The sequence below is a fragment of the Labrus bergylta genome, chromosome 3 (assembly GCF_963930695.1).
Source record: "Labrus bergylta chromosome 3, fLabBer1.1, whole genome shotgun sequence".
Taxonomy (NCBI): Eukaryota; Metazoa; Chordata; class Actinopteri; order Labriformes; family Labridae; genus Labrus; species Labrus bergylta.
The window spans coordinates 27,098,702-27,121,788 of record NC_089197.1 but is presented as its reverse complement, the minus strand read 5'-3'; the positions used below and the strand labels follow the sequence as shown (position 1 = coordinate 27,121,788).

The 23,087-nt window shown below is 38.8% G+C and overlaps 1 protein-coding gene across 1 annotated transcript in view; it reads left to right on the top strand.

Annotated features, from left to right (window-relative positions):
• LOC110001917 (FERM domain-containing protein 5) overlaps positions 1–23,087 on the top strand; it is a 71,712-nt gene that overhangs the window by 34,861 nt on the left and 13,764 nt on the right. Inside the window, exons 2-5 of the mRNA XM_020657519.3 lie at positions 15,935–16,039; positions 17,784–17,826; positions 17,909–17,987; positions 22,675–22,772. Coding sequence (XP_020513175.1) covers positions 15,935–16,039; positions 17,784–17,826; positions 17,909–17,987; positions 22,675–22,772 — 325 coding nt within the window. The remainder of the gene's footprint in view (positions 1–15,934; positions 16,040–17,783; positions 17,827–17,908; positions 17,988–22,674; positions 22,773–23,087) is intronic.

Sequence of the window (23,087 nt, the reverse complement as noted above, 5' to 3'; positions counted from 1 at the left end):
TTCTTTCTTTACATCCACCCACAACAACAACAACAACAACAAAGCTGTTAAGGAAAAAGGCTCAGTGTGAGTTCAGCTGATGTGAAGTGGCGGTTGAAAAATTGTTCAAGTCAAAACTGCTGCAAAGTGCCTTTCTCTTTTAATGTACATTTATTGTGATCTATCTCTATATTTGATCCTGTTAATGTTTAACTAGAATAGAATTTAATAGCAATTAGGGCTTTCACTCATGAAAAACTCCTGATATTTGCCAGAGGAGCTGTATGTGTGAACGCATGACCTTCTCCTGCAAGACCCCTCATATTTTTTCCTGCATCAAGTCCAAGAGCTAATAGACTGCTGCACATAGGGTATACACATGACTGCTACGATCTCCGTCAACGTAATTAAACGGCTGCTTCACGTTTTCTGTTCTTCAGTATGTTGTTCTCCTTCTCTTTTTTAGCACATTTCATTACAGGTAAGCTCAGTGTGCTTACCTGTAACGTGCTTAGTCAAGGAATTTAAGTACACTGTCCTTCTTTCCTTATCTCTGAGTTTTTGTTAGGTTTCCCTGCTTGTCACAGCAATATGTCCCGCTCCTTTTATCAACAGATCAGTACAAGCAAGCAGCTGTTAAACTGCGGCTACTGCTCAGTTTTTCTTTCACAAAATCATTCTGGTACCATTCCGACTCTCTTGACGGCACACTGACGGGCACATTGTTCCCACAGGAAATAAACCAATTCATCCAATGTTCAAGTGCCCTCATGGTGCATTCAGGGGAGTTTGAGAAGTGATAATGAAAAACCTTTTGTAAAGATGGAACATTGCTTCGATATCGAGAGAGCATGTCTGACTGTGTTTGCAGATCTGTTGCTTTGATGAAAAAAATATTTGAATCTTATGCTTGCATTTATGTTTGTCTGCTTGTGTGCCTGCATGAATAAATGTGCATGTGTGTGTAGGAGAGCCTGAGTGCCCTGTAGAGTGTGTGAGCTCGGAAACAACACAGCGCCCTTCTGAATCCTTGTCTAGGTGCAAGCACAGCATTTGCTGGGCGCCTCCACCTATTATGTGCCATGATCAGTAACACAGTTGACCTGCTGTCTGCCTCGTCAGTGCAGCTGTATCGGCTGTCTGCACTTTTTAAAGAATGAACCACTGTCTGTGGTGTCAAAGAGCTGAGCCTTTTGTTTCAGCCTTGTCCTGAGGCTCTACTTGTAATGTGCATTAAAGGTCCTACTTCAGAGATGTGTAGTGTTGTTGGTTGTACAAAATCTTTTTTTTTTTTTTTTTTAACAGATTTTTTGTTAACTCATTAATTCAGTCTGCACTTATCACTTACCCTGTCATGCTGGGCCAAGCGGTTGCTCAGCCAGGTAATAACGTCTTTGTATTAGCAGCTCTCCATGAGTAAATCTCTTAAATGGCCTGCGATTAAAGGGTCTAAAAAGCTGAGTCGTTGTTTGCCAGAGACCTCTGGGTATTTATTTCAACATGGACTCTAAATTGAAATTTTAAACCACTTATTTCTGCAACTTTGCATGAATAAAAAAAACTCAAACTGCTTGAATTTGTTGACCTTAATCAAACCTAATCAATACATTACACAGTCCTGATATTTTTTCTGTTTAAAAAAAAATTACTTATTTTCATGTGTAATACATCTTTAAAGGTGTTAAAATATCTGTTTTAAACACCAGTATTACATAATGTGTCAACGAGGGTTTTCACAAAATAGAACCATCGGAGAAAGCAGGCGACAGTTCCTGCTGGATCTCCTGTCACTAAAGATTGAATATCTCAAAGAAGTGCAAGTGACTGATTTGATTCACTCTGGCAGCATTTTTGAAAGCATGTGAAGTTTTAAGTGGCACTGCTCAAAATCATATGTAACCCTGCTGACATCTTGAGGTTGTCTAATGTGAATTAATACATTCACTGCTACAAATTATGTCATTCAAAGTTTGATATTCGGAGCAGCTAATAGTCAAGCACCTATAGTATAGTGTGGTTTTAAGCTGTGTTTTGATTTTCTTTTTTCTCACAAAGCACCTGTAGATACGCCTCATGTGACTGATTCTTAATTGGTCCAACTTCAGTTTCGTCTTGGTTAGTAACTTCTAGTAGAACTTCTTGACATCTGCAGAGCTTAAAACTCTTAGATGCTTCAGGAAAACATTCTGGCTGGTCCTCCTCAACCGAGCCTATTTTATCTTTAGTGAGTATTTGACTCTCAATGAGTCGGAGCTTGTTTGGTGGTTCCATAAAAATAGTTTCCTTCATTGTTATGCTTTCTGCTGTTTAGCTCTCCATGTGCCTGCTTCTGCACTGATGTTATTACTCTGCTCTCAGGTCAGACAAACACAAGTTGTTTCTGTTGTTAATGCATACAACAGTGTGCAGACCTTTCTTTGTCAGATTCATGCCCACATAAATTCATGCTTCTTTATCTTCTCTGTTTTTTCATTGTTCTGAAAACTTTGGTGTTCCTATATCTTTGAAAAAACATTCATTGTCAAATACTTGAACTAAAACAATAAGCAAAACCATCAACAGCTGTTAGCATTGTTATTGTGAACATGTTAGCCTCTGACGTTAGCATGTTACTTGAAGCAGCTGGAAGGGCAGAGCTTTGTTAACATGTTAGGGTAGTAAACATGGTGAATGAAACTTTAACATTACTGATATACATATTTGAGTCTTTTTCACCTAGTTTCTTACTCCAGATTCTTCTTCAACCCACACATTTCAGCAGCTCATAAACAACATCCTGAGGGGACACTAGTTGGCACATTATTTTAAGGATGCTTGTGTTTGTACAACACATGATTTAAACTTTCACAGAAGTTTTTTGAACAGCGAATAGTTTTTTTTTACACATCATTTGCTACAGAATCACAATGTCAACAAAAGAGCGGAGAACAACATACTGACAAACAGAAAACGTAATGCAGCCGTTTAAATTACGTGCATGGAGATCGTAGCGGTCGTGGGCAGACAGTCAATGTGCTGACTCCAGTCATATAAACGTCACTCCCCCCTCCCATTGGCTCGAGGTGAATACTCCGGAGCATATCCTGCTGCGTTCTCACATCAGCTCACTCAGACTTGTTGTGGAAAAAATAGGGGTCCTGCTGTTTGTGTTCACACATACAGCTTTTCATGAGTTTCTGCAATAGTGACAGCCCTTTAAGAGGCTCCTAAGAACATGTTAATCCACATTTAACACGCAGGACAATATTGAACTGTCATTGGACTAGTGATAATTGATGGGTGAATTTTTGTTTAGTTGATTATTTTTAGCAGAGTGACATTTCTTACAGATTATGTGTCTGTGTGTTAACTACCACAGTTGTAAACTCTGACAAGCACCAGATGGTAAAGGTATAAAGGATTGTGTTTGCACTGATTGTTAAAGTGCACCTGAAGCAACACGGCCATTACATATTTATTAGCCTTAAATAATAAGGTTTGATCTAAAGTGTTTATGTTGGTCTTAGCTCTGGAGATACCTGAATTAGTGATTTGGGAATGTAATTGCAGATATTTGTCTAAATTAGCTCCCTGACTAAGGTAAGGCCTCGTGCTCGGGAAATAAATGAAAGTATGAAGGACATTAAGTTTCTATTTGCAGAAAGTCTCTGGTGGTTGAGTGCAATGAGCTCCAGATTTTTGGCACAGTTTAGTGGATCTAATTTAGCGCATCACCTCATTTGTTAAAAGGTTCAGCTCAGAACAACAGTAATAGTTAAATGTGAGAAAAACCAGTCATCAGTAATATCTTGAGGCAGAGCGGACACTGCTTTCTGGAAGTGAAAATGACATCACTGTTGATCCATGCTTTGTAACATAAAACTGTATAATCTACTGTACCATGCAGAACGATACCTTATCAGAATTTCTGTCTTTGATGAACAAGAAGTTAAAGGCGGAAGTCAAACGATGAGATTTCATGTGCAAATGAAGAAACTCAACATTTCAATTTAAAGCTGTTTAGCAAGTCAAGACATCTGTGTGTAGCTGTATCTTCCTTTAAAGTGGTTTAGATCACCTGATTCGGCAGTATCTGGACCCTGATGTTATGAGGCATTTACCAGTTCATGGGTCTTATCTCTGCAGCAGAATATGACTTGACAAACCTGGATGTGCAGTTGTATTGATTCTGTATGTTGTGTCCTTGATACTGTATGTTAATACCACACCAGACTAACTGTGTGGATCGATGAAAGCAGGAAGTTTAGGCTGAAAGCTCTCCCGAATGCAGCTAAAGTTGCATTCCAATAATAATCCCACTGTTTTTCCCATCACCTTGATTATTATACTCATTAAAGCTCACTCGAAAAAGGTTGCTTTTAGAGCCACAGCTAAGTAGGAACTCCAACTCCTTCAAGAGTCCTAATGAAACAAAGCAATTCATCCAGATCTCAAACTTTTATCATTTCTTCTTATGTGTAGAAATGTCCTTCAGATACTAGTGCTGCTCCATGAAGCAACAAATTGTGTGAGCACAGAATTATTTTGCCATTTTTATTAAGTAAAACTTGAAACTATTTATTCATATTCGTCACTGTATAGGTGCAAACGTTTGCTCTCATGGTTAAATTAATGTAATCAATGAACACTTGATGTTATCCTTTATTTTTCACTCCTTGGAATCTTTTTTCTCTCTGTTATAAATCAAGGCGTGTGTTTTGTTTTGTAGAGTAATTGAATTGCCACGTTCTTAAAAGGGGATACACACACAACCGTGTCTTACCTTTTTAAGGTGATTAAAAAAGTGTGGCTGTGAATTTACAATGACAAACACATTACTACAGAGCCTGTGTAGGAGCTTTGGCCTCTCTATACAAAAAGAAAGTATTTACCTGCATACCCACTCGACCTTGAAACATTCCCTGAGTCTGAATTCTTCAATCAGTTGCCATTAAATGACTGTAGCAGATAGAAACCTCTTCTCACACTGATCTCTTGTTTGTACTTGCCTACTCAAGATGAACTGTAAACACAGAGGGCACTTTTTGATATGGACGTTGATTCTGAGCTCCAGATCTTTATTGGCATGATGTCAATTTTGATGTTCTGTTAGCAGTTATGAAGTAATGCCAATACAGTCAGTGTGTTAGCCAAACAGTATTGATGTGAACTATGAGTCCAGAGACGGCAACAGATAAGTCCATACAGGACATCTGAGGACACGTGAATCATCCACTTATACATAACTGCATAAGTGAGCAGTTCCAGGTCACAGTGTACAGGGGGGCAGTAAACTCAACTCAATCACTTTGCTAATGTTGATGCTGCACAGAGGATTTCTCTGCCACTTGAAGCTGGCAGATGTTTTATTAGTTTATTTGTTAGGATCCCCATTAGCTGTACCCTAGAGCTCAGCTATTCTTCATGGTGTCCACATTAAAAACATTAACAGGAATATAAAAATGTACATTAAAAACACAATTAAGCACTGTGGTCCACACAAACTATCACATTTAGAAGAGGGTATTAAAAATATAGCTTACACAAATCCATACATTTTAGAATATACATGAGACTTCAAAATCAATTCTGTCAAACACAATAATAAAATAATGTCAAACACAAGATGTCTGGGGTAAAAGTCAATACTCACTTTATTGCTAAAAGCCCAATTTTTTATATTTCCAAAAATCAACCAATAATGAAGATTGAAAAAGAAGAATAATGGCTATAGTTTAAAGAAAATAACAAGTCCTACCTATAAAGCTGTAAGGTTTTAGCTAGTTTGTTGTAAATGTACCGCCCTGTCTCTCAGGTCTGTGGGTTAAAGGATGGACAGAGAGAACAGGTGCTCAGAGATTTGGCTTCTTTTTATGTCGTACACATCACTACCCGTCTCCTGAAGGAAAGCCTGAGAGACTCCAAAACTAGGGCAGCAAGGCACTTTGTGACTGCTGTCTTTCTTTGTGCTGTTGTACCCTTTTACTTTATTTTGTTTTCACCTTTCCTGTGTCCTTTCCACAATCATTTTCCTTTTCAATATAGCATTTCAATGCCCCCTTCTTGTCCATTGCCCCTCTTCTCTACTTTCTTTCTCACCAGTATGTTAAAGCAGTGACGAGCACTCACAGTATACGGTCTCCCCCATAATATATATTTTACGGGTATCCTACTCTAAGGGGACCACTTTTCCACTGTGGCATCTCTGTAATGGATCCCCTGGGAGCCTGATCCTCAGTCTCTAAACCAGACAGGATTTACACAACTGAAACCCGATTTTGAACATTTTCCCAGCACGGCTGAGTCCTGGGGCAATAGGATGGCATGCCTTCTCACAGTGAACGACTTATAAGTGGAGAGCTGTCAAATAAGCTTGCAATAAGGGGGATGTTTAGTGGCATATGTTTGGACATAAAAATGATACAACAGAGCTTTTTTTCTCTGAATACGTGGATAAGTAATGTCAAATCTGATTAACGTAAATTAACGCAGGTTTGTTTGGAGTATTTCTTCTGCAGAAGGAAGACTCATATCATGATCAGAAGTAGCCACAATAATATCCATGGCACAAAGTGATACCATTGGTTATTAGAACTTAGTTGTGTTATTCATTGCAACCCAAATACCTCCATAAATTATTGTGCTGCAGTTATTCATTGTTATTATTTATATCTTCAAAACCATGCCCTAGTCAAGAACATTTCTGAGGGAAAGCAGCTTTGTACACAGACTGTAGGACACATATCAGTGTTCGAAAGCCATGGTAAAGTGCATTTTGCATCACCTTTTTCTTCAATCTTATGACACAGCTTTATTTGTCTGAACTGGAATCTGTCATCAAATGTAAGTGCAAAAATACTCGGCTCTAATAAGTTCTATTCCAATATGTAGCCAAAATACGTCTGAGAAAAGACAAAATGTCTCATTTGAAAGTAAATTAAAATACCAAAGCAATTATACAGTGGAAGCCCAGGCACATAAAACCGACTTTTTGACCGATTCTTTTCATATACAGTGTTTTTTGCCTGAGCTACTGAAGTTAAATCTGTGTGTCGGTTATATAGCCGAAGCAATTTATATAAGTGCTACTGTGTAGTGCAGCACAAATATTTCAGTGAAATGAAGCTAAGTGTAAAGTTAAAGCTGTGCAGGTTTGGAATAATTTGCTGGGAAGTGAGTCTAATCTATAAGCAGCGCTATGAGTTATCCCCAAAGGATTAACAGTGAGTAGGGTTTTATTCATAGTTTTTTGCCCCAGTCAGCATCTTGTACTGGTGTGTGAGCTGAACTGAACTGGTATCACACATTGCATTATGGCTTTGTCCATGCTGCATTTGACCAAGCTGCTTAAAAAAATTCTACAACTCAGGCTTGGACAGGTAGGGGGAGCCAGGTTATGGAGGGCTTTATAGGTGATGATGAGGAGTTTGATGTGGATATGTTGGGGGATGGGATGGGGAGCCAGTGGAGGTTATGAAGGACAGGGGTGATGTGGTCACTGGTGCGGGATAGTGTGAGAGGATGGGTAGTGGAGTTCTGGTAGTTACTTTAGTGTTTTGGATGATGAACCGTAGATTAGACTGTTGCAGTAGTCTAGTCTGTAAGTGACAAATGTGTGGGTGAGGGTCTCAGCAGCTGAAAAGGAGAGGGATGGGCGGAGGCGGGCAATGTTTCTCAGATGGAAAAAGGCTGTTTTGGTGGTGTGTTTGATGTGTTGGTTGATGGAGTGATCAAGTGAAATCTTTTTAAGCCCATGGTATAAATTACAAGGATTATAAAAAAATGTATGGTACCACTATCACATCATGAAGCTGTAGGTTATACCTTCTGTTTATTACTTTGAGTTGAAGTCAAAATATGCTCGTAACACATTGGATAAGTACTAGACTCATCTGCATTTTAATTTACTGCCATCAGATTATGAGGGAAATGTGAATCTTTTGAAACCTTCTAGTTGCCAACTGACAGCATCCATTATGTCTTCCCCTTCTGTGTAAGCTCTCGTGGAGTATGGATAGTAAACATTACCATATCATAGGATTAGAATAAGCTATTTACAGGCTTTGCCTCTCATAGCCTTGGCGGCAGAAACTTCAGAGAACAAAAATCAGCCTTAAGATTATGAAGTGGGGCACTTAGATAACTGTCAACACCGCCGTCGAGCCCTGAAAATCAGAATAAACTATTCTTTGTCTTAATCACCTGCTGGCCTGGAACTCAGAGCAGTGTGTAAATAACACCAAAGCAAACAATGTCAGGCACTAATGTTACCCCAGAAGCAGTAGCCTGTCAGGACTGTTTGCTCAGTTGTTGCAATTTCTATCCTCTAGCTTAAAATGACAGCATCATTTATTGATGTGGTGTTTCCCAGGCTGATATGGAACCCCTTTCAATAATTAATCTGACGCGAGGCTTGTCCAAGCAGAGAGAGTGGTGAGTTGCTGGTGAGGCTCCACTAAGGACCTCAAAGATCATTTGGCCCCCGTCAGGGTTATTTCCATCTCTGCGTTTATCACTTTTATTACAGCTGTGATGAAACACTGCACGTGCCTCCATAAAGCACTTTCAGGCCTCGGCGTGTTTAATACATTCCCCTCCAGCTGACGGGCCTGCAGTAATCTTATTACCCATGAGTCACTGTGGCTAATATCATGGCTGCCTGCTCCACACATCCCTATTCTGTAACTAACCTTGTCACTAACATATTACAATTTCTTCATAAGAAACCGAAACACATGCACGTACACACACAAATGAACTGTCAGTGTTACTGCGTTCACTATTATAGATACTTCAGTTTAACAATCACTGTTAAACTACTTCCATAACAACAAAGAGTTATTGGATTATATTTATTTATTAGACTCAAATGAATTTACTAAAAATCTAGAAATATGGGGCTGAACCACATAATACATTTTCAATAGCTGAATTGCACCTCTGTCGCCACCACGATATGTCTGATTCAAAAGCTCCAGACTCACAAAGCACATTGGGCCAATGATATTCCTGTGCAAACATGCCAATGAAGTTTTAATTTGCATCTGTTTGTATGTTTGTGTAGAGGAGCTGTTAGTGGCTGGCACAAAGGGGCACATTTGTTTCAATAAGTGGAGCTTATATTCCCCCCTGAGCCTCATACAGATTTAACCATTGATTTCTAAAATTAGGTCAAAACGTTATTTACAGACTATGTTTTATGTCTTAGGGAAATAAAACAGGAACTGATGTCATTAAAATAAAGTCGAGGCGTGACATCCTTTATCTTCCCATTTAACCTCATTATTGTGCTGCAGTTACCACAAACTGACTGACTAAAAGATGCCAATTTTCACCCCAATAGTGCTTTACACTCCCTAAGTATTCAAGATAAGCTGTATGTGTGAGCACAGACACACACATTTCACTCAGACTTTATAAAGTAAGTATTATTTCTGCAGAAAGTCAGAGTGAGTTCATGTGAGAACTTAGCCGGATATAATGAGGACAATTCACCTCGAACGAGCGGGAGGGGCTGGTCATGTTTATTCCTTGCTATCGGTGCACGAACATAGACTGTATGTGCACAACAGCTACGATCTCTGTGCATGTAATAAAACAGCTGCATTACATTTTCTGTTCGCCAGTTTGTTTTTCTCTGCTCTTTTTTTTTTGATATTTTGATTCTGTCCAACTACACATAGCATAGATATAAATGCACCCCCCTCCCGTCCGACAGGGACGGTCTCATGCTGTGAGGTGAATGTGTTACCACCAGATCAGGAGGACTTCAGGGGTCTTCCTCTTAAAATCCTCTAGAAACTAAAGGACAGGATATTGTAAAAACGATGAGTGTGCTTATAGGTATTTGTGAAATGGTCCTTTTTTACAATTAGGGTCATTTGCATAGAAAGGGGTCAATATTACACAGAATGTACACTAAATGGCTGTTTTACTGTAGATACATGCAAATGACAGCAAAGCACTGAGATGCTGTTGGTTCTGCAGTTAGGGGTGCATTTAACCCTTTGCATGTGCTTTGAGTATGAGATGGTTTCTTTTTCTCTCATTGCAGTTTACTAAACACAAATACAGTGTAATCCTTTTTTTGAACTTGACCCTGATTGTCTTCTGCTGTCCGACTTTCGGAAATTTGACGTAACAAGTAAAAATCTGTTGATACAATCATCCATTCTCTTCTTTTTAACTGGGTCAAAGTTTGTCCCGCACACGTCCTTCTCCTGCATCATTTATTTCCACTCCCTCGTTAGATTCTGAGACATTCACAGAACAAACCGGATACCTCCCAAGTGTAGAGATGAACTATTTATCTTTGTCTCTATCTTGTTTGAATAACCAAGAATACCATCACAGTAATGCTTTCATGTAGCCTCAATTAGCCCAAAAGACCCATCCCAGTCTAAAAAAAGCAGCAGTGTTACTCCGAGCTCATTTCTGATTCAAAAGCTCCTCATCGTTTTAGCTGCTTCTGTCCACATTTGTTTTATTTTAGTCATTAACTTTTTTCTCAAGTTTCTCATTTTTAATTTAGTATTCATGTTCATTTGGCCATGCAACGTAGTTTGAAGACTTAGTCTAAATCTCAGTTTTATTTACCTGTGTCATCTGCTGTACTTCTATAAACCTGTTCCAGCCAGCCATATCTCATACGCACATGTTCACCACACAGGCCTCCAGGCCAGCCATTTGTCCTGATCAGACAGCGCTGAAATCAAGTAGACCTCAGTGATTTCCCCATGATCTGGATGGAGACTGACAGCATAATCATGGCCTCAGCTCCTTTATTTTAATCAAGGTACCAGCATACACTCCACTTAAACCTCCATCCAACATCAAGCACTGCCTTTGTTCGATATTTACGTCATATTTGACCACAATACCAAAAGATGATCCTTTATATGATGATAAGAGTGATGTGACTTCACCTCCTGAGACCAAAGCTTTTGTTTGGTATGCACTTTTAATTTCTCTGATCTGTTTGGAATAAGTTCAAAAACAAACTTTTATAAATACAACAAAGCTCCTGAATGTACTTTGTGTCTGCAGGAACAACATACGTTTGAATACATTTTTGACCATGGCTGTGTATCAGTGAGTGATTCAGTAGGTATGGTGTCAGTCCGTCAGTGAGTCAGACGGTATGATGTCAGTCAGTCAGTTGTTCATACACATGTTGCGATGCTAATTTGACACGTATATCCAAACTTATCTTACATGAGGATCCTCAGCTTGACTATAATGGAAAAACATTTTTTCGCAGTCTTGTGGTTAATCAAGGTCATTTAATGTCTACAGGAGATTAAGTGTTAAAACAGGCATGTTTGTACATTGAATTCAAGAAATAATCAGATAGACATCTCTTTGCAGCTACTTTTTCTTCTTTTTTCTTAAAGTCTGTAATCTTTTGTATGTCAGTGCAGACTAATCCTAAAAAACCCATAGAAAGACATGCTGACATTAAGCTCATTAAAAGTTAGTTTCTTTGCACAGTGATGCGAATGAGATGACAGTCTGCAAAGTTTAAGTCACGCTTTGTTTACTTACTGATTAAAACTCAACTGATTAAAACTCAACTCATCTATTTTTAAAGCCCAATCACTAAAACCATTTTGCAGTGCTCAGCTTCATGCAAAACTTTCCTCTTGATGCTAAATGTCCTACAAGCAAGAAATGTAACAGTTTCTCAACTCAAATGTCAATGAAAGTACTGTTAAATGTAGCGTATATTTAAATCCACAAGACATTTACAGTTTACAAAATGGCAGACTTCCAACAAGAATTGGATTATAGAGCATCCTAACATACGGTGTTCGGACCTTATGTTTACTATAAAACAAGAAAAATCTATCCCACTGCAGAGCTTATTGAAAAAGTTCCAAACTGTAAAGTCGTTTATCTCACTACCACGTTATTGTATTTTCTTATTCCCTGACGTTTTGGCAATAAAAGGGTTTTAATCCCCATATAGCATGGATGTAATTATTTCCTCCGCTGCAATAAAACCTAAAGATAGAGAACACTGTAACGGAGCAAATACTACACAGAAATCACATGGACACAAAGCACATAAAGGATTGTTAGTTTATCCAAAACAATAAAACAGGGCTTTAACTGGCCCCACGTAGTATTTCCTCCTTAGTGTACTGTTTCTCTGCTCTGGGTTTATTTCTCATAAGGATGTTGAAGAACACTTAACTTCAGATCGATAATGTTTCTGCCTCAGGGCTCGCCTTTGTGTCCCAGTGGAGCTCAGGTCAGCTCCTTGAAGTTCAGTGTGTCTCATCAGTATGCAACACAACACCACATTTACATTACAAGTGTTTGGTCAGCTTTTATAAGAAAGAAAGACTCTGCTGCTTTATTCTCCTGCTATTTAGTAAAGCGAGAAAACCAGCGTGGCACAGAGCTCGAGTGCTCTTCGATCTCATCTTTACAAATTGCTTCAGAGTGCAGAGTCAGGTAAACAAACAGGAACAAAAGGATTACCTGCGCTCATTGTAGTACTGAATATAAGACTCCAGATTAGAAGCTCTTTATTAAGTTGTACAACTTCAAACCTGTTGTAACAGCTGATAGATCCATTGTGAAGTGTGTGCTAACATTGTCTTGATGCTATAAAAAGCAATCTAGCTTGTGAGTTCCCCCCCCCCCAAGACTTTCAGAATCATGAATGATCCTACTAATACATTTCTTTCCCACTCGTTTGTGTGCACAAGTGTTGGACTGAGATAAATGGCCCACCCTGTTTGTTGTTGTTTCATAACTGCTTACTTGGACATGGATCATCAGTAACTTCTCACACACATTTAAGTATGGCATAAACACACACACACACACACACTAGTGCACACAAAGAAGGAAACAGGCAGTAACAACATGATTAATTTGGGAGGCTTTTTTGGCCACTGCAGAAGTGAACACTACAGTGCACAGCAGATGGAGGGAGTGGGAGGTACAGGCTCTGAAAATGTTGTGGATCTGGAGGTTTCACAGGTGTACCAAAGACATTTATTATAGAGGAAGAAGGATGGAGGCTCTGTGTGTGTGCGTGTGTGAGACGGCACATAAACGTGTGTGGTTCTATTTTTGCTGCAGGGCTACTCAGCAGGCTTGTCTCTGTGAGTCAGGGTGAATGTCGTGGCGGTGACATACAGACACACTGACAGAGGAGACGAAGGGTCAGCCTGATGCATCATGGGAAAGGTTGAGGGAGAGCACATCTTGACACAAGTGGACATAATAGGTGGTGCTTTGAAGTGGGTTGTTATTTTCTTAAAACTTTTTTCTTTAATTAAAGAATTGCATCACTTGCATTATTTTATGCATATTGTATTAATGATGTAAATCTGGTTTACATAATGTAATTATGCGAAAACCTCTAATCTTATGGCAGGATTATTGTTATCTCCAGTTTTACTGACAATGTTTCTTTTATATTTTAAAGATTTTAACTTTACTTACATCCTGGATTTAAATATGTTATTAGTGATATACTGAAGCTTCAGTGAAGTACAAGCGAATACATAAAATGTGAGTTTGTCAACAAGAATCCAAACTGCAAAAAAACAAAAAAATCCAGGCGGCACATTAAACAAATCAATAGATAGATAGATAGATAGATAGATGACATTTGGGGAAAAAAATGCAGGACTAAAATGTACCTATTTAAGCTGAAGAGTGAAATGCATCCTGGGAAATGATGTAGGCTCTCTGGTTCATGAATGTGTGAGTCAGTGGTAAGTTCTGTGTAAGGTCAGAAGCTGAGCTGAACACGTCACCACAGACGTTTCTTCTGCTGCTACCTATAGCTTACAACTAACAAACCAGGCCATCCTCCAAAAAAACATGGCATGTTGTTGTCTTTGCTTGCATCTAGTGTCTGTGGCTATATTAACAGGAGAAAAGCTAAAGGAGGAGCAAAAGAAGTCCGCTGACACAGCTAAGAAAGGAAGCTGTAGTGAATAAAATAAGCAATGCACAAGTCTTTCATCTGGAGGGAAACATGATTATTTACCAGCTAATCAATAAGCCTCATGTACAGCCTGTTTGGCTTTGATAACTTGACATTTTCCAGCTTCTTGCTTCTCTCTAGTCCTACCCTGTTGTCCAAATATGGCTACTACAGGCTCCAAAAAAAAAACAAGATAGTGATGGTCTAATTATCGGACTCGCATAAAGGAAGTTGACTAACTAAATGGTGACGTAACGCTGACTACCTCCATACTTATGCAGGCCTAAACAATGATATTTATCTACTCAAGCACTTTTAGTGCCTGAATAACCACACAGTTTGTCTTAACCTGTCACTGGTAGGCTACTTGAGGATTTGTAAACAGAAGCAATTGTAAAAAAAAAAATCTGAAGGAGTGGGTGAGCTTTAAAGATGGCGGATAAATACAAACCGTGTTTTAATAATTGCGATGCTGTAGCACGCTGTGATTGGACAGTTTGATCCATGTCAGCTGGCCATTCATTTTCTCCTTTCTCTTCTTCTAATTCTCTGTATCGGCATTAATCTTTCTCTGCTATGGACCCCTATCTGTTCTCATATATCTGCCTTTGGCCTCTCTGACTATGCAGTTTTGTCTCATTGGTAAATGTAAATGCAGTGTCTCTTCTAAAGGGCACTATGGGATATTTTGTAGTGTCCTTTACCACTGAAGGAAGACAAAGTGTCATAGAGATGAAGAGTATACACACACTAAACACACACTGTGTCTGCATGCACTCACTATACTAGCTGAAAAACACAAGTTATGGTTATCAAAGATATCAAATTCTGACTTAAATTAAGAGTTCCAAAGGTGGCTGAATCTGAACATGACCTCCAACTATTTGTAGCCTTGCCTTGTTGTTTTGTGCTTAGCTAACCCTCCTGGACTTTGTGCTATTTGAGTATTTTCTTTACAGGCAAAAATGTGAGGATTGATCTTCTAGTCTCATCTTCAAGTGAAATCGTATATTTTCCAAAACAGTGAAATTTATCTGAAATGTAGTTCAGTGTTATTTGGAGAAGGCTATTACATTCTTCTGCCACCAGATGTTTAGTTGTACAGCTTGATGCCTATGAATCCAGCTTTAATAACCTGCTCATTCTTTTTTTTATGCACTCAGTGGCAGCCGTATTGCCATGCGCCTTCTTGTTGTGGTGAAATCTAAATAAAGAATTCATTAAAGCAGTTTTTTAGTGAGTCTTTTGAGGCTGCTTACTCTGAGTTTACCTTTCACAGCAAGGGATAGCAGCACTGTTTCCTCCCCTGCTTACTGTCACACCTGATCATGACTTTACAGTCCATTTGGTTAGCTGAAAAACTTGTCTTTGTTTGTTCAAGCTATTAAAACTACCTAACAAAACAAGTAAAAGATGTATTTCTAGGTTCATTAATTATAAAAAAAAAAACAAGCACTCATGTCTTTGCATGAGTCAGATTTTTCATACTGCACTGCATGGCAACAGCTTCCTCTCATTATCTGTCTCCTACACCTTGCTTCAGTGCTTTTCCAGGTCTTTTTCTGGAGCAGGACTGTCTCAGAGCTTTCACAGGTGGCTGCTGATGTCTCCATATACATATTTGATAGACCTTATATTTTCCCCTTGAGGATAGTGAAATATTAAACTGTGTGGCGGCCTTTTATACTTTTTAGAGGTTTTTTGAAAATGGACTTCCTAGTGAGATTTTTAAAATAAAAAGCCACTGTGATCCGCAACATGTATTTAAAAAGCCTTCTTCATTTGAAAATCTGAGATGTAGCTTGTTTCTCTGGACAATTTGACTCTTAATGTAAATGTTTGCATGTCATATGAAACTCTCATCTGAGGGCGATTTGGTAATTCAATCTGTAATCTCTGCAACTACTGTGATGAAGAAGACTGGGGCTGTGTAGTCCTGCTGAATGAATTGCTCTTTCTTTTTTATAAAAGGTCTTTCAATTGTAAGAACTCTGTATTCATGTTGGCATAATATATATCTTTCAGCGGGATGCAAAGGGACAGTACCTGTTTGACCTGATCTGCCATCATCTCAACCTGCTGGAGAAAGATTACTTTGGCATCAGATATGTCGACCCGGACAAGCAGAGGGTGAGTCTGAAGCTTTAATAATAGACCCAATGAAATTGCAGTCAGATTTAATTTGATTGAATTCAATGGCTTTTGGGGGTTTTCTGACTTCTTTATTCCTGTCTTTATCTCATTTTCTCTTTTCTCTTTTCTCTTTTCTCTTTTCTCTTTTCTTTCTTCTTGATTTCATATTGTTTAGATTTTTTCCTCTTCACATTTGTGCCTGTGATGTTTTTTCATCTAAACTATCTGAAATGATTCACCATAAGGTCATGGTACTTCAGCTTGTATAGCAATTTTCTAGTCTTCTGACTACTTAAAGCGCTTTTTACGCCACACACACCTACCCATTCACACACTGATGGCAGAGGTTGCTATGTAAAGTGTCTATCAGTATAAACTAATCCCATTCAGACACATTCATACGCTGCCGATGAAGCAGCGGTAGCATCTTGGGGTAAAGTGTCTTTTCCAAGGACACATCGGACATTGGCTGCAGGAGCTGCTGATCGACTCCCTTGCCTTCCAGTTCAGAGACAACCTACTCTACACTGACCTTCAGCTCTGGATTATATTAACAGTACCTGTGCTTTCTAATTCAACAGGGAGTTTCATCTTGAGACATTTGAATTAGATAATCAGCCTTCATAGTTATTCCACTTTTAATACCCTTATTTTGTCTTTCTATCATATGTTACTAGAGATGTGTTATTTGTCACCTTGTATTTAAACTTGATGTCACAAACTCGATGCTTTGCTTCTTTGAATCAGCCGATAACTCTGCACCCATACCTATCAAATCTGTCTTTTAACCTTCTTTTAGACTAATTTTGTAACGTTCAAAGTGAGAAAAAATGGTGTCTTGTTTAACTGGCCAGATTCTATTTTGAAGATGTTAGCAATCTTGTATGTATGTATGCAAATGTGAATCTGAAATGTCCAAGGACACCCTGTGAAGCTGGTGCAAGGAAGTGAAGCCATCTGTGGCCATTTTCAAAGAGAACATAGCTCTTCTACTGTGTCCCACTCTTTTTTGTATATCTACACACTATTTTTAGAGTCTCACAAGTGGTTATGATTGCTTTATAAAATGTTTGAAGGTGTAAATGCCAGGTCTAATGACTCTTCCTGCTTCATAAATATTCAGGACAGGTAAGCTTGCATGTCGCTTATACAGGATGACAAAAGGCCAACTGCTTGATATCAATATCAATCACAGAAACTAGTCCTTGATGAATTTCAGTGATTAAACCAAGTATTTGTTCAGCATTCACTTCATCTTCAAAAGCTTTTCAAAAATACATACCAATGTTTTTCATTTAGCAGATTCTTTCTACATTTTGTATTTGACATAACTCAACTGAGACAAAAAAGTGAAAAGTTTAGAATAAGTAAATAGTTTAAAGCTAACACAGTATCTTTGCGTTTAACAGTGACTGTATTTTGAGTGCAGTGCCCCACCACTGACAGCATGTAATTGTCTCACTGATTAGAGCCAGTTTCCTCTTGTGATGCTAAGCACTCTCCTGATTATCTTCCAAACAGCTCTCTCTCATCTCCACTCTGCACGGTGACTGTGCGGGATTGGGTCTAAATAAACACAAGGGGATGAGATGGGAGTAATTCCATTGTGCCTTCCAGCTATAGATAACACGGAAGACATCACGCTGAGCTGCTGAGCAATCAGACGTCAGATTGACACTTCAGCAGCTAAAGATTCAATGTCTAAAGTTCCCGTCTTACTTTTTATTTCTCTCTGTTTCAGCATTGGTTGGAGTTTACAAAGTCTATTGCCAAACAAATGAAATGTAAGTATTTCCTTCTGGATGCCTGAGTGGTTAAAAACTCATGTCCAAGTTTGATCACGGTGATTTTTGTCTTCTTCATCAGCCCAGCCTCCGTTCACCATGTGTTTAAGAGTCAAGTTTTACCCACCTGATCCTGCCGCCCTGAAAGAAGAAATCACCAGGTAAGATTCCAAGGTAGCTAGACTGTTGGAGAGGAGGGTGGGGTGAAAATGTAGATGAATGTCCCCCTCTCTCCTGCTGGTCGACGCTTTAAGAGCGAGGGATTTGCTCTGCATTTCAAATTGAGTCAAACTGGTTGTATAGTATAAGCCAGTCACACAAATAGGTGTAGTGTTGAGCAAAGTTGTGACAGCTTACTCCATAGCATGGCTCACCTTTAACTTTGTTTGACTCCAAATGGACTTGACTCCCTGAACTGGATGAAAACCAAGACAAAGTGTTAGAGATATCTATGGTATTCCAAGATTACTTCTTTCTAGTAAAAACACCTGGTCCACACCTTTAAACCCCTCCCATAATGCAATGCGGACAGTCACAGTTAAATCAGAGATACAGGTAGCCGCCCTAGCCTCAAGCACGTATGAAGAGTGGGTTACAAAGCTCTGCTATCCTAAATTCCTTGAGTCTTTCACAATTTATACATCCAGATCTCTTTCTTTAAATTGCAGTCATCAGACTCAACTGATACTGACTCAAGTGATATCATTTGAGGCAATTTATGAGAGAGATAACACAGCTCTGTAAAACAGTTTAATGTACGTTGTATATAAGTACGTAGTATACCTTTTATGAAGGTGTGGTGGTTAACCACGTGCATCATCAGTGTGTCATTGTTCATAATGTCATCATGTCATAGGTGTATGTGATGGTGTTGGTTTGATAAACTTCTAAAGGCTCAAGAGAGGAGAAAGGAAATTATTCACATGTACTGTGTTCATGTTTCACAAATCCCTGACATCTCAAATTAAACTAATGTTTAAGAACTAAGGGCTTGTGACTGTGTACCCAGTCAGGATTGCACGTGTCTGTATTAGTGAAATGTTTAAAACAAAATAGCAGATGAAAATATCATATATTTCAAATCATGCCTTGCACGGTGCACATTTAGTGAACCAGTCAGCTTGTTTTTTTAATTAAACACGTCATAACAAAACACTGTCTTTTCATTAACCTTTCCTCTGACAAGTACAACGTTCTTAGAAATCCTCCAGATTTGACTCTGGTATTGCAGCTCTTGTTATTTATTATATCTGGTGGTACATAACCACCACTTGGTAGCATCAAACATTATGTGCAGACATTTTTGTCTATTTTAATACAGAAATTCACCAGAGGTGGCCTTTTAATATGCTTCTTATGCTCAACAGAACAATTGACTCCACCTTACTGATCTTTTGGAAGGCTTTAGCATCATTTAAAAATGCTGATGTAGCTGACCACTGCACTTTTATTGAACCACTTGGGATGTAAACTATGTTTTAAACTTTTTTTCTGTAAGTAATTTAAGTATTTTAATGAAAATTCAAATCAAGTAGTGAAAATGTACGTTGTAATAAAAAACAAACAAAAAATACAACTCTTAATTCATCACAGTATTAACGGCTAGTCTATGTCAAGCAGCAACCTATCTTGAATGAAGCGCAAGTGCAAAAATATGCAGTTCCTGGACTGTCCACTTGAGGCTGTCTGCAGAAGCCCCCGAAGTCACTTACACACCCTCGAAATGCCCTTTCTAACGACATAAATATACATGTTTACAGCCTGGTTACAAAAAGGGTTTTGGTCTAAATATCTTTATGGATGCACACCGAACAGGGGTGAACTATTCTATTAACTCATCAGTTTTGATTAGGGCTGATCTGACTGACGGGCGGGTGCGTTGTAGCTGTTCTTCAGGAGGTTCAAGACCTGCGCGGCTAAGCTCCTGCTCTTTGCCTGTTTCTTGGTTGGCTGAAGGTTAGTTTGAGACAGCATTTCCAATATTGGCGACTGGTTGACATCAAAACTCCACTTCAGAAACCAATGGTTGATGTCACAGCACTACGTCCATGTTTTATAGAGCATTTGGTCTATGTGCTGGGGGACTTAACTATTCCCATCTTCATGAGCTGCAGAGTCATGGAGCTCCTCACCAGTACTGTGCTGTGTGTGGGATCTTTGACAGCTGAACAAACTGAAGTGAGGAGACAGCCAAAGTGCTCCTGAGCGCACAGATCCCTCAAATCACTTCCCTCGACTGGTTGCCACGCAGTAAAATCTCTTATTCTCCATCCAGCATGTCTTGATAGAGAAGAGCTCCGGGGAGGGAGAGCTCCTCTATCCTCTGCCATCTGTTCTGTCTGGAAGCGTTCACAGACACACAAATACAAGTTAGAGCAGCAAAAACATGACAGGTAACAGCATTATGCAGAGATTTGTATTCTCAGTTTTTAAATTAAACTAGGTAATATGTTTTGCTGATAACAGGAGCATCCTGTGATGTAAAAAAAAGACAACATGGCCCAAACTCTTCTTTGCCACTTCATTGCAGTGCTTTAGTTCTGCTATACTATTTATTGCTTTGCTGCTTGGAGAGAAGCCAAACCACAGGCATTTGAAATGAATGCTGGGAAATTGACAGACAAGTTATCTCTGGATATTGTGGATGAGAGCAGAAAATTGAGTTGCTCCCAGTGGACCTCAGTGTGAATCAGCGGCCATATTTTAACTCCCAAATGCTCAGAATTATTCGGATTTAGCTTCAGACCAGCCTCCAGTAAGGCAACAACCTGTGTCTAATTGTTCCTGTAGAAAACATTTCAAGTCATGTTTTTTTTCTAAACTTTAATTTTAGAGTAAATAAATATGGAGTGATTAGAGAAAATATGAAATGGCCGTGGAGTAAGTAGTTGAGGCTTAATCCATTCCTTTTACATTTCACTGTGTAGAGCAAAAAGGTACTGTAGCTTATACAGAAATGTGGGAGCCTGTTTCTCTCCTGTCTGATGGTAATAGATCATATTCTCTGTTCAGAGCGTGGTTGATGTCGGACAATGCTGTTAGACAGTCTAAACATGTTTTATTGTAGGCAGATTCATAGAGTCTCTGGAGTGTTTATCTTCAAATCTTTGAGCAGATTTTTGTTTGGTGGAGCAGTTTAGATTTTAAAGTAGTGGACAGACACATGTACCATGTGGTGTTAAAATACTGTATAACACTTACAACCACCATCAGCCACAGCTGGACTTAAAATTTGTCTTTTTTCTGACATTTTCAATGTGCTCTTCCAAAGGCAGCAAGTGGTCAATCATAAGACGAAAGGAAACCTCAAGCTTCTCTCAATCTGATTTTCACCTCTTCTTCATGTCTTTTAGTGTTCCAGGTTCTTTATTTCTTAAATCAAGTTTCCTTTAATTTAATTTAATTTTTATTTTTATTCAACCTTTATTTAACAAGGTTGGTCCCATTAAGATTAAGAACCTCTTTTTCAAGGGAGACATGGCCAAGACAGGCAGCAGAAAAAACACAAAGTTATAGACAGAGACACAAAGAGAGACACAGTCCAATTTACAAAACACTACATTTAGCATTAAAATAGAGCCATCTATGAGTCAAATCGGGGAGTCAGCAGTTCAAGCAGTCAAGCTAAAAACATCAACATCCAATTGAATCTGCTTCCATGTCTTTCGCTTTAGATTTAAAAACATTTAAGGACACCAGCTCCTTGAGCTTTAAGTCATTCTGCAACATATTCCAGGCTGAGGGTGCAGAAGAAACCAAAAGCCCTTTTCCCAATTTCTGTTTCTGAGCATTTGGGACAGAGAGCATAAAGAAGTCCTGAGAGCGCAAAGAATACTGCCCAGTACTTTTCTGCATGATCAAAACACATAGATAGTGAGGAAGCAGACCAAGAATTGCCTTATATCTAAAAGTGTACCAGTGTAAGAGCCTACAGGATCGCCAGAGCGGGCCATCCAACCTGGGAGTACAACTCACAACGGTGAGTCAGAGCTTTACAGTTTGTAATGAACCTCAAGGTTGCATGGTAAATCGTATCAACCATATGGAGACACTGAGCAGAGGCGTGCATGTACAAAAGCTCACCATAGTCTAAGACAGGTAAAAAAATTGCAGCGACAAGACGCTTTTTTACATTAAAAGAAAAACACAACTTGTTGCTAAAAAGAAAACCCAGCTTTAGCCTCAGCTTTTTCACCAGGCACAGCACATGTGGTCTAAAATTAACAGACTCATCAATTAAAATACCCAGGTATATGACTTTTTTATGTCACTGGTCACTTCAGATTTAATCTCAGGATAGTCTTTGTTGGAATGACCAACTCTACATATAAATTAATCTGATCATTTGTCATTTCATTGAATGAGCCCTTGTGAAAAGTTTCCCAATTAGTCCAATCAAAACAGGCTTTCATTTTTTATTTTTTTTACTTATCACAGAAAATGCTCCATTACTATCAGCCACAGTTGTACTTTGTCTATGTGGTCTTTTAACAAATGTTAGCGTCATAACATGTTAATCTAACATGTTAGAAAATGATACCGGCTGATGGTGTATCATCATTGTGAGCATGTTTACTTGCTTGCCATGAATTACTGTGCAACAAATCAGGGACCAGTATGCATTTCCAAACCTTGAAAGTGTTGCACAATTGTTGCAGGTTCAGCATCAGGGAAACTAACACATTTTGAAGCCCATACACAACAATCTCTCTCAGACACACCTGGGAAATGACTGACACCTTATTTGTAATTGTAAACATCCCTCATTTGTGTTGCCATGAGAACCACAGTGTATTTTTCATCTCTTAAAAAAGACCCGAATCAGTTTCTCTGTGTTCCACTCCACAGATATCTCGTCTTCCTGCAGGTTAAGAGGGATCTCTACCACGGCCGTCTCCTGTGTAAGACATCAGATGCTGCTCTGCTGGCTGCCTATATATTACAAGGTATGACATAATACAGAACTCTCATTTAAGTTTTCAAAAAAGCTGTGATTCATTTAAAATAAAAAATCTTCTACAAGGAAAAAATCATTGACACTGGGTACATTCTGTTATCTTTAACAGCTAGCCATGATGTGTTTTGATTGACAGGCTAATCCTTACACTAGAAGCATTAAGGAGCAATTTCCCTGTCAAACACTTGATAGGGAGTCCAGGTTTCTAACCAGCGTTTAACCAGACAATACCTGAATCTGAATGTTCCCAGGTGTACCCGTGACACTTTATAATCCTAAGGGCTTAATCAAACTATAAATTATA